At 43.7% G+C, this 12,343-nt stretch overlaps 1 protein-coding gene across 1 annotated transcript in view; it reads left to right on the top strand.

Moving 5' to 3' along the window:
- Positions 1–4,648, top strand: part of OXTR (oxytocin receptor) — a 32,459-nt gene extending 27,811 nt beyond the window's left edge. Inside the window, exon 2 of the mRNA XM_004368292.1 lies at positions 4,279–4,648. Coding sequence (XP_004368349.1) covers positions 4,279–4,526 — 248 coding nt within the window. The 3' untranslated portion in view covers positions 4,527–4,648. The remainder of the gene's footprint in view (positions 1–4,278) is intronic.
- The last annotated feature ends 7,695 nt before the right edge of the window (positions 4,649–12,343 follow it).

Below are 12,343 nucleotides of genomic sequence, written 5' to 3'. Positions count from 1 at the left end.
CTTCTTCTCAGCCCTTCTATGATACTGTCCATTTCTGAAATCTTGTTGTTTATCTTTTGGATTTCTAACTGTTGTTTTTGTATGATTTCTAGTTGTGAATTTATTTTGGCATTTTGTTCCTGCATTATTTTCCTGAATTCTTCCAATTTCTTGTCTGTCTTTTACATGAATTTGTCTATTTTTCCCTCATTTTATCTGCTGCTTCAGCTCTTGGAGAATTCTGAGTATTAGAGATTTAAATTCCCTATCAGGTAGTTCTAGTGCATTTTCTTCCACTGGAAAGTCATGTGGTGTTTTATTCTGGACGCCTACTGGAACCATCCTGTCCTGTTTTTGTATATGTTTTGATATTGTCTGCTGTCTTTGGGGCATTCAGTAGTTATTTTTCTCGTTTACTGATTGTAGATTTGTTTGTTTCATCCCCCTTTTTTTTTTTTAATTTGGCATTGTCTGAGCAGGTGGGCTGTGTGTTCTTTGTTGTTTGCTAGTCTGTGGGCACAATACTTTTCACCTCCTTCTCCAGTTGGCAGGGTCAGTCACTCAGATAAGGTACGGCAGGGCAGGTCTACCTGAAAAGGATTTACTGGGACGGGATGTTTGTGGCACTTACTACAGCCACCAGGCCAGTCGATAATCAGTGCAGCTCAGGTTGCAGTAGGCCGTGCCTGTGGTGCTTGGTGGTGTGATGTTAAGTGCACAGTGTAGGTAGGCAGGATGTAGTGGGGAGATTGTTATGTGTGGAGGTAAGATGGATATGGGAGAGAGGAGAGAGGAACAGGAGCCAAAAACATACAAACAAAAAATAATGCTAGGGGAGCTTGCCGTTGGAGTGGAGAGATGAGGGACTATGAAATGGAAAAAACAAAAAGGGGAAGAGGAAGGAAAACAAAAAGAAAATAATGAATAAATAAAAATCGGAAAGGGAAAAGAACAGCAAAGTTCCCAGGGATCCCACCGGTGTGGCTATGAGGTCTGGGGAAGTTGTTCTCAGGTGTTGCAGTACAGTCTTGCTAGAAGGCATAGAGGTATACAACTCCACCTATTCAGGGAACAGAAAGAGAAGGAAGATATAGAGAGACGAGAAACTGAGTAATGAAGAAAGACAAAAAGGGAAAAAGGGAAAAGAAAACAAATTAAAAAAAAAAAAGAGCAAGGAAAGCCCCCCAAAAAACAGGAAAAAAAAAAAACCAACGAAAAAGGAAATGCCTTTAGGGATCCCTCTGCACGTCTGTGCAAGCTGAGGGGGTAGGTTCCACTGCCTGGCCAGAACGGGCTCCCAACTCAAGAAAAGGAAAAGAAAACAAACAAACAAATGAACAAAAGCCCCAGGATCCCACCAATGTGGCAGCCCAGACCGGGAAGCAGCTCCACACTCGAACGGAGCTCCGCAGCCCCTCAGGAAGAAGCAAAGATGGTGCTCAGAGCCAGGTATTTGAGCGAAAGGAGGGGGAGGTGGTGAGAGGTAAGAAAGAAATCAAAAGAAGCGGATAAAAGCAACATCAGCAGTCAACAAATGTCACTCAGAGAGCCGGCCCCTGCCGGTGGGCGGAATCCAAGCAGCCGGTGCTTTCCGGACAAGAGATTGTGGCCACGGGAAGTAGAGGAGGCCGAGTGGGGGTGAGGAAGGGTGGGCGTGGGAAAGTGTATATCGCAAATTACCAGTTGTTTTGTCTCCCACTGGAAGCTCTGTGAAGCTTCTTTCTCGTACCCCGTTTGCTGGTCTCTGATAGGAGTCCAAGATGGTGGATCCGTGCTGCGTTGGCTGATAGGGGACCTCTGCATGAATCTCTCCTCGCTCTCCATTCTCTGTCAGTTTTCTTACTCCATTTGGTGCAGGACCCAGCAGTGTTTTGTTGTGTTGTACATAGGGTCACTATGAGTCAGAACCAACTTGATGGCACCTAACAACAGCAACAACAATAAGTTCCCAGGGACCTCCCTTAGAGAACCAGTCAATTGGATTGACAAATAACAGCCTTCAACCTTTGGTGCTTAGAGACTTTGCCTACGTAAGTCTCTGCTTCCCACTAATGTTCGGGTCTAGATCTTGTAACTCTAGTGTCCCCATTGAAAAGCCTTTCCCTGGATTTAGACCTTGAATTCTGAACTCATTTTCTGAAAAGTTTTTGTACAAAAGATATAAGCCTAGTGGATTTTCTAGCCTTCTTGTGGTTGCCTTCACTCATTAAGGAATGTTCTTGGATACGTTGTTTTCCTTGAGGGTCCTGGAGATGTTGTCCTGCTGTTATCTCTTGGAGGGGCATGTCTGCAGTTTATCAGATTTAAGACCATTGACAGAAACTTAGATTTTTCCCCTCTACTGGAAAGTACCTAGCATTAGGATTAGGACTTTTTTCTTTTCCTCTAGAAGCTTATGTTTGTGACGAGCTATGTCTTGAAGTCAATTTTGAGTTAACCTTGAAGTTAATTTTAAATTAATTAATTGATCTTGGATTAATGGTTTTGGATCATTAATTTTGCCTGAAATGCAATGAATTCTCAATATAATAACTTCTACACGGTGCTTCACTTAATTTTAGTCCCTTTTGCCCCCACAGACGTCTTGTTGTCATCCTGAAGCAGTGCTGTAAGGGGTGTCTTCACAGAAATGCTTTACTTCTTGTCAGTTGTGAAGATATATACTCTTTCTTGCCACCATGGCTTTGCCTGTGCCATTCCTTCACCCAGACCACCCTCCCTCCCCTTTGCTGCATGGAAAACTGATAGACATCCTTCAGGAATCCACTCAAATGCCCTCTTCCTGGGAGGCTGTCCATGAGTCTTTCTCAGAGTTGCCACCGCCTCTCTGTGTACCCGGCTAACCATGTCATGTCCACATCATAGTGGCATCACTCATCTTGTTTTGTTTATTTTTGTGTCCTCAGTGCACAGCCAGTTGCCTGACACGTGGTAGTGAGAGCAGCCACCATTTTTTGGGCACTTGCTACATACCAAAAACTAGTTGCTGTCAAGTCGATTCCAACTCATGGTGACCCCAAGTGTGTCAGAGTAGAACTGTGCTCCGTAGGGTTTTCAATGGCTGGTTTTTTGGAGGTAGATCACCAGGCCTTTCTTCTGAGGTACCTCTGGGTGGACCAGAACCTCCAACCTTTCAGTTAGCAGGGGAGCATGTTTACCATTTGTACCTCCTAGGGACTCCTATTATGTACCAGGCCCACTTCACTCTGTACAGCATTTCTCTGAGGGTTGGGTGCTGGCGTCACCCCATTTAAAGATTAAGAAACAGAAATTTGGAGAGTTAAAGTAATTTGTCGTGGTGGGGCAAAAATGCAAACTAGTTCTGGCCATTTGTAGATTCTGTGCTCTTAGACCCTGTGAGCAGTAAGTAGGCCCTTGATACTTGCTGTGGGGATGGTGAATGAACAAGTGCCTGTGATACGTGCAGCTCCCACTGTGGGAAACACACAGTAGGTAAGATTTTTAAAAATATATATATTTTTGTTGTTGTTGAGAATATACACAGGAGAACATACACCAATTCAACAGTTTCTATGTGTACAATTCAGTGACATTGGTTACTTTCTTTGAGTTGTGCAACCATTCTCACCCTCCTTTTCTGAGTTGTTCTTCCCCCATTAACATAAACTTACTGCCCCCTAAGGTTCCTATCTAGTCTTTCAGTTTGCTGTTGTCACTTTGATCCCATATAGGTAGTTCTTTAAAAGAGCACAATGCTCAAGGCAGACATTCTTTACTAGTCAAGCTACACTATTGTTTGGTTTTAAGAAGACTTTAAGGGATATTTTTGGCTTAAGGTTTAAAGATTATCTCAGGGCAATAGTTTTGGGGGTTCATCCAGCCTCCATGGCTCCAGAAAGTCTGGATTCCATGAGAGTTTGAAATTCTATCCTCATTTTATCCCTTTTGATCAGGATTCTTTCATAGAGTCTTTGATCAAAACGTTTAGTAATAGTATCTGGGCACCATCTAGTTCTTCTGGTTTCATGGAAAAGGAGGCAGTTGTTTATGGAGTAGGTAAGCATTTGATGGGAGAAAAGGCAGGGAGAATTCCAGGGCTGAGCTGATCCTGGGAGGGCTTGAGGGGCTGGTGGATATCACTCCCAGAGCAAGGATATGGAAGGAAGACAAACTTCGCCACTTTTGCACTTCGTCTTGTGACCCAGAACTCGGTACCTGGTATAGACTGTTGTTCACGAAGCGTTGGTTAAGTCAAATAGATCAAGGAGCGTTGCCACCTCAGGAACACTCCAGTAATGATGCCCTGTTCTCTTTTCTTTTTGCACCGCTTCCCTCCAGCCTCGGCCTTCATCATCGCCATGCTCCTGGCCAGCCTCAACAGCTGCTGCAACCCCTGGATCTACATGCTCTTCACGGGCCACCTCTTCCATGAACTCGTGCAGCGCTTCCTCTGCTGCTCCTCCAGCTACCTGAAGGGCAACCGGTCCAGAGAGACTAGTGTTAGCAAAAAGAGCAACTCATCCACCTTTGTCCTGAGCCACCACAGCTCTAGCCAGAGGAGCTGCAACCAGCCATCTGGGGTGTAACCCTGCCTGGGTCAGTACTGCCTCCTGAGGCTCGATTGGACTGACATAGACAGTCCTCCCTTGGTGGCTGTGTACGTATGAGTATAAGGTAACCAGCAGTTCATATCCCTCCATACCTTTGGCTAGCTTGAGTGGGGAGTAGGGGTTCTGCTATGGGATGATGAAGTGGTCTCTAACAATCAATCCCCTGGGCTTCTATAAGTACGTCTGCTACCTGACCTAACTGCTGCCCTTGGCTGGTAGGTGGGTTGTTTTTTGCCTGGATCTGTAATTTCACTCTAGTATTTTTCAAATCCTTTATTCCGGAATCTTGCAAAGGGTGGTAAGTATAGGATTGGTGAGCAATTGGGTCAGGAAGCACAGTGTTCTGAGCTTGTGACCACAAAAGGGGAGGGTGGTGCTAATATCCTCCTGACCTCAGAGTGCCTTTGTCTTTGAGTGGGTAATCCTAGCATCCTTGGGTACCAGCTTGTCAGGGGAGAGCTCTAGGAGCAGGGGATTTATTTATGAGACCATTTGGCAATAGGGAGCCAGTTAATGCTTGGGTTAAAAATATTTAAGAAGTAATGTTTAAGAAACAAGTGGCCAAGAAAAAGAAATAAAAGGAATCCAGTTTGGGAAGAAATGAGTAAAACTATATTTGTAGATGACATGATCTTATATATAGAAAATGCTAAGGATTTCATAAAAAACCTATTAAAGCTAATGAACTAATAAATGCGTTCAGCAGGATTGCAGGACACAAGATCAATATACAAAAATCAATTGTATATCTACACACTAGCAATGAACACAAAAAATGATATTAAGAAAAATTTGATTTATAATAGCATCAAAAAGAATAAAATACTTAGGAATAAATGTAGTGAAAGAAGTGCAAGACTTGTACACTTAAAAGTACAAAATATTGTACTTATTTAAAAGTACAAAATGTTTAAAGAAATTAAAGAAGACTTAAATAAATGGAAACACATCTGTATTTTTGGATCAGAAGACTTCATATTGTTAAGATGTCAATACCCCTCAAATTGATCTACAGATTCAACACAACACCTATCAAAATCTCAGCTGGCTTCTTTGCAGAAATTGACAAGTTGATTCTAAAATTCATATGCAAATGCAAGGGACCTAGAAGAGCCAAACAATCTTGAAAAGGAACAAAATTGGAGAACTCACACTTCCTGATTTCAAAACTTAGTACAAAACTACAGTAATCAAAACAGTGTGGCATTGGCATAGAGATAGACATATAGATCAATGGAATAGGATTGAGAGTCTATAAATATATCCTTACATTTCTAATCAATTGATTTTCGACAAAGGTGCCAAGACAATTCACTGGGGGAAAGAACAGTCTTTTCGGCAAATGGTGCTGGGACAGTTGGATATGCACATGCAAAAGAATGAAGTTGAATCCCTACCTCATATCATATACAAGAATTAACTCAAAATGTATCAAAGACCTAAATGTAAGAGCTAAAACTTTAAAACTCTTAGAAAAAAACATAGGGATAAATCTTTGTGACTTTGGATTAGGCCATGGTTTCTTATATATGATACCAAAAGCACAAGAAACCAAAGGAAAAATAGATAAATTGGATTTCATCAAATTACCAACTTTTATGCTTCAAAGGACACTATCAAGAAAGTGAAAAGACAACCCAAAATGGGAGAAAATATTTGCAAATCATATATCTGATAAGGGACTTTTATCCAGCATAAAGAACTGTTATAATTCAACAATAAAAATCCAACTTAATAAATAATCCAACTTAAAAATGGGCAAAAGATTTGAATAGACATTTTCCCAAAGAATATGTACTAATAGCCATTAAGAACATAAAAAGATGCTTAGGGAAATACAAGTCAAAACCATGAGTTCCACTTCACACTCACTAGGATGGCTATAAACAAGATGATGGAGAATAGTTAAGTGTTAGGGAAGATGTGTAGAAATAGGAGCTCTCATACATTGCTGGTGGGAATGTAATATGGCGTAGCTGCTTTGGAAAGTAGTTTGGGGGTTCCTCAAAAAGTTAAACAGAGTTACCATATGACCCAACAATTCTACTCATTATTTACCCAAGAGAATTGAAGTTATTTCCCCGCAAAAACTTGTACACAAATGTTCATAACAGCATTATTCATAATAGCGAAAAAAGTGGAAACAACCCAGGTGTCATCAACTGATGAATGGATACAATCATAATGAATAAATAAATAAAATCCACCAATGGAATATTATTTGGCCATAAAAAGGAATGAAGAACTGATACATGTTGCAACATGGATAACCCTTGAAGACATTGTGCTAAGTGAAAGAAGCCAGTTGCCAAAGCCTACATATTGTGATTCCATTCATATGAAGAGTCCAATAGGCAACTCTGTAGAGACGGAATGTAGGTTAGAGGTTGCCAGGGGCTGGGGACTGGGGGAATAGGGAGTGACTGCGGATTGACATGGAGTTTCTTTTTTGGGGTGATGAACGTATTCTTCGATAGTGGTGATGGTTGTGCAACTTTGCGAAAATACACTAAAAACCACGGAATTATACACATTAAAAAATAAAAACTAAACAAACAAACAAAAACCCAACATTTATTAGATGATTAAGGGGAGGCTGGAGACCCCGGGTGGTGCAAATGGTTAATGCATTCGGCCGCTAACTGAAAGGTTGGTGGTTTGAATCCACCCGGAGGTGCCTCTGAAGAAAAGCCTGGTGATCTACTTCTGAAAACTCAGCCACTGAAAACCCTGTGGAGCACAGTTCTACTCTGACACACATGGGGTCGCCATGAGTCGGAATTGACTCAAAGGCAACTAACTGGTTAAAGGGAAGACCAGTTTGATGAATGAATTTCTTGGACTCTTTTACTTCCCAGAGCGTTTATTTCTCTCTGTGATTCACCACTTCAGAGGGGTCTCATGATTTTCTTACTCAGTTTTTCTACAAGAGATTGTGTTTCCCGTGGGCAAGAAGTAACGGCGGTGATAATACCCAACTCTGCTTTAGTAAAGGCACTAGAGATGCACTGTAGCTGCAGTTGGCTAGGTTTTTTTATTTTTTATTGTGCTTTAAGTCAAAGTTTACACTTCAGGTTAGTCTCTCATACAAAAATTTATATACACATTGTTTTGTGACCCTAGTTGCTCTCCCTATAACATGACAGCACACTCCTCCTTTCCACCACGGATTTCCCATGACCATTCAACCAGCTCCTGACCCTCTCTGCCTTCTCATCTAGTCTGTTAGGTTTTATTTAGAATAGAATCACCAAGGGTATCAAAAAGTCCTTACCTGGTAAACATGTTCTCAAATGTCCTGTCAGCCTTGAGGACAGGGTGTGACAGTGCCCAAGAGATACCTTTAATTGTTAAAAATCGGACACTATAGATCAGAGGTTTTCAGTCTGGGACTGGTCAGCTCAGTTGGGCACTCTGGGGCCTTGTTTCTAAACCAGTTTTTATTTCCAGACACATTTTTGCTGGGCCATAGTAAGAACACTTCACAAAAGCCACAGATCCACTCCAAAATATGCTTTCCTCCCCCCACCCCACAACTGCAGTACACACGCAACACATACACACACACACACACACTCACTCACACACATACTTACACACACCGTACATACTCTCTCTCACACAAACATACCACACATACCCGCACACACTCTCACACATGTACACACTCTTCCTCTCACACACACCCCACACTATCTCACACACAGCTACACCCACACACACTCTATCTCTCTCACACACCCACCCCCCACACACACCGTACCCCCACACCACACACATACTTGCACGCACACTCACATACTCATGCACTCACACACCCACATAAGCAATAGAATGAGCGTTAGCTACCATGGTTTAGATGTTCAAGGGGAAAGAGAGGCATGCACTAAACTCTCAGTGTTAAAAGTCTAAGAATCCAGTACAAGGTCTTCAGTACTAACTGCAGACTGAAAACCATATCATCTTGGGACTCAGCGGCATTGCACACTGTTCTCTAGGACACACACTTACAGTGTTGACACCAGCCAGTCCTTGCTCTTTGGGAAGCTAATGGGATGCTGGTTCAGGTCTCAGTCCCCACGCACTGGAACACCAGGGCGCTTTGGGTGCAAACCCAGTGAAGAAAGGGTGCTGTTAGCATCTGGGTCTCTCTGCTCACCAGCCTGAGACACCCTGAGCCTCCACCAGTCCCAGGAAGCTGCCATCTTAGCAGCCGGCAGAGGCCACTGGGGATCAAGCAGTCAGCGGCTCATAGTATGTTTCCCAACCAGGGGCACCTTCCTGGGAAGCCTGGAATCACAAGATACACGACCATTTTTCTCGGTCATAGGAACGCACTGGGCCGCTTTCCTCTTTCTCTTCATGTGAAAGCTCTGGAGGAGACCATGGATCTCACTGTGGGCAGAGGTCTGTGTTTATAGCAAATAAATGACAACTGATTTCAACAGCCCCACTGGATACTCCCACTCCCCTCTTTTCACTGTTTCCTAGTCTTTCCCCCACCAAAGCCTAGAAGAATGAGTGCGAGGGTCCTAAAACACTACTGCAAGCTCAGTCATTTCTGTCCTCATGCCTGAGGCCCCAAACCACCTTCTCTCCCAGTTTCAGGCCTGATTACACACCAACGCATGGCTGGAGGTGCCTGGAAACAGCAAGGCAGATTTTCTTCCGGAATGTTTCATTGTTCTAATGGCAGAAGTGAAATGGCAGCACTTGCAGATTCTGAGCCTTATTTCTTTAGGCCCTGAAAAAAAATTCGTCACATAATTTGATCTCCTCTTGGGATGGCTCTGGAGTCCCTGGGTGGCACAAACGGTTAATGCGCTCGGCTGCTAACTGACAGGTTGGAGGTTCAAGTCCATCCAGAGGCAGCTCGGAAGAAGGTTTTGGTGATCTACTTCAGAAAAATCAGCCATTAAAAACTAGGGAGGACAGATCTACTCTGGCATACATGAGGTCACTTTGAGTTGGAATCAGCTTGACGGGCTCAACCTGGAATGAGTCTGGGTGACTTCAGGATACATAAGCGGATGATGCAGGCCGCCTTTTATAAAGATCCTGGTTTCAAAGTGCTTGACATTTCTGCATTTAATTGCAATGAAACATCACTTAATGCAAACTGTAAATTCCTTAATTGTGTTCTGCTTTGGTGACGGTGTGGTGTCCCTGTATACTGTGCCAACAGATGAACGATGTGGCCAATCCCAAGATGTCTGCTTCATTAGCTGCTTTATAAAAACGTGCACTTAATAAACATTTTTTCATACATTGCTCTTGCCCTTGACCATCTCTGGTAGTGTGGAGACTTAATTTCCCTCTCATGGGTGCAGATTTATCTGCCTGGCTATGGGCTGTCTCGGGGGGCGGGAGGGGGCACCTGGTTGTATTTTCTGGGGTCACAGGTGCACTCATTTTTCATTCTGTCAGAAGATGCTTTAAGACTCAGGAACAACTCTTGTATGATGTAGCCTTACCCACTGTGTGCCACAGTCTAACTCTGGAATTAGTAAGATTCCAGATTGTTAGCTAGTAGGGACCCTGAAAAAGATTTCTTAAAGTGGGATTTAGGGACCACCTGCACCAGAATCACAGATGAATTTGTGTTAAAATGCAGATTCCTGGGACTCAGTACTGAATCAAGCTCTGGAGCCGAGGTCCCAGAATCTGCATTTTAAACAAGAGTCTTCGATGATCCTTATGTTTCAAATAAGAGGGCTTTTCACCAGCAGAAACTCCAGTCTACCCCCGTAGCCCATTCTCTTCACACCCCCAAAGTGCTTTTCTGCACACTACTCCTCAAGGTGCTTTCTGGAAGGAACGGAACTCCTCTAACACATGCGTTTAAAATATGTGTCCTTTCTCGAGTTCCATGAACTTTATGGGTAATTGAGCGCCTGCCATAGTCTGCCCCCAGAGAAGGTGAGCAAGCTTGAAGAATAGGAGTTGGTGTCCAGTCAGGTTATAACAAATGGCAAGATGGTGACCATCTCTGCCTAATCCAAGACTCCAGTTCTGAAGCTGATGGCCTAATGATTTCAAGAGCTGTTTGAAAGGGCAGGCAGGCCCTTCTCGAGGGGCGAGAAGTAATATCCGCCTCTGGGCCTGCTGAGTGCACTTGATAATGTGGAAGAGCCCGAGGGCAGAGGAAAGAGTGGCAGGCTGGAACCACAGCGTTACCCTGCCTAACTGCACACCCTTTAGCAAGTATGCTGACCTCTCTGGGCTGTCATTTTCTCATCTGAAAAAGCAGGGATAAATGGTGACGTGTTTAGGGGTAAAATGTACTGATATCTGCCCCTTACTTAGAAATGCATAAAAGGAAGATGGGACTGAGGGCGGATAGAGGGATGGCTAGCTGGATAGAGATGTGATAAACCAAGAGCAGTAAAATGTTAATTGTCATGTCTAGTGGTGGGCATATAGGTGTTCACTGCATATCCTTCCAACTTTCTCTATGTTTGAAAATTTCATAATTAGAAGTTAAGAAAAAACTAAAACAGGTAAAATTTTAGAGCTGAAATGGACATTAGATATAATTTTATGGATAAGATTGAGGCCAGAGAAGGCAAGTAACTTGATCAGGGTCATACAACTAGGAGCAGAGGCAGGACTAGAACCAAGGTCTCCTGAGTCAGGGCTCCCAATCCAAGTGCAGCCCACTCCACCCGCCCCCCACCATGGAGCCCTTGGGCTCATAGCCATGCACCAATGAAATGATGCCTCTGAAAATCTGTAAAGCATGTTCCGTGGAGCCTTAATTCTATGAGACTTTAATGGGTGTTGCATGGGGGAAAGAAAAAGGTCACATAAGACTGGAGGATTATAATCTAAACATGTTTCTTTACAGAATGATTTATCAGTGCCTTTAATGTGCTAACGTCTATTGAATCTATGAGAGAAATACGCAACATTTTCCAAAAAAAAAATTAACCACAAACACAAAAATCCCCTTCCCTTGCTTTTTCTGAGGCAGTAGCCCTAAAGAATGTAAGATTGCCAGGGTTCTTTTTCTTGGGGGAGGAAGCAGAGGGGAGGTGGGACATGCCATTTCTGTTGTTTTAGCTTCCATGGTGAGTCCAGGTGTGTACAAGGTGGACCTCCTGCCCCCTACGCATTTCTAAGGGTTGAAGGTGTACATGTGTCAAGTGGCCATGACAGGTAGGCCAGGGACTTGGTGTCTGGTGAGCCAAGGAGGAGGCTCAGAGAGGCTTCAGCCCAAGCCCTACCCTCAGAAGTACCCAGTGATGCCCACCAGCCCCTGCCAGCTCAAGGCCCACTTCCCTCCCTTGGCGTCCACTGGCTGGCCTGGGGGGGGTCATAGCAGTCAGTGGGAAATAATCTCCCAAGGAACATGAGGGAGCAAATACCCACAAACAAGAATCCCAAGAAGAACCAAAGTCTATTCTGGTCCTTGGATTTGGCCAGGAGAAGGGCCAACCAACGTTTCCTGCTTCCGTTTCTCAGGACAGTGAAATATATTTTTTTGGAAATACATATTTGTGAAATATGTATTTTTCAGGTGACATACCAACCTATGGATACACACAAAACACAGGAGTCCCTGAATGCAGTCAAAACCCTTTATTGGAGCCACCCTCTTAACGCCAACAGTCCTGGGGTGCTTTCCTGGGTTGCGTGGACAGGCTGACCCCGGCTTTATGCTGGTACAGTACAAGTGAACGCAAAGACTTGCAGTAGCTGCCCTCTTAGCAAATGATCTTCCCTTGCCCTCTGATCACGGGGGACATCGTGGCGGGGATGGGGCAGAGGGAGGGACCCTTGTGCTTCTGTGT

The sequence above is a fragment of the Trichechus manatus genome, unplaced genomic scaffold (assembly GCF_000243295.1).
Source record: "Trichechus manatus latirostris isolate Lorelei unplaced genomic scaffold, TriManLat1.0 scaffold00001, whole genome shotgun sequence".
NCBI lineage: Eukaryota > Metazoa > Chordata > Mammalia > Sirenia > Trichechidae > Trichechus > Trichechus manatus.
Note: the sequence above shows the minus strand (reverse complement) of the source record. Positions and strands in the feature narration are given on the sequence as shown.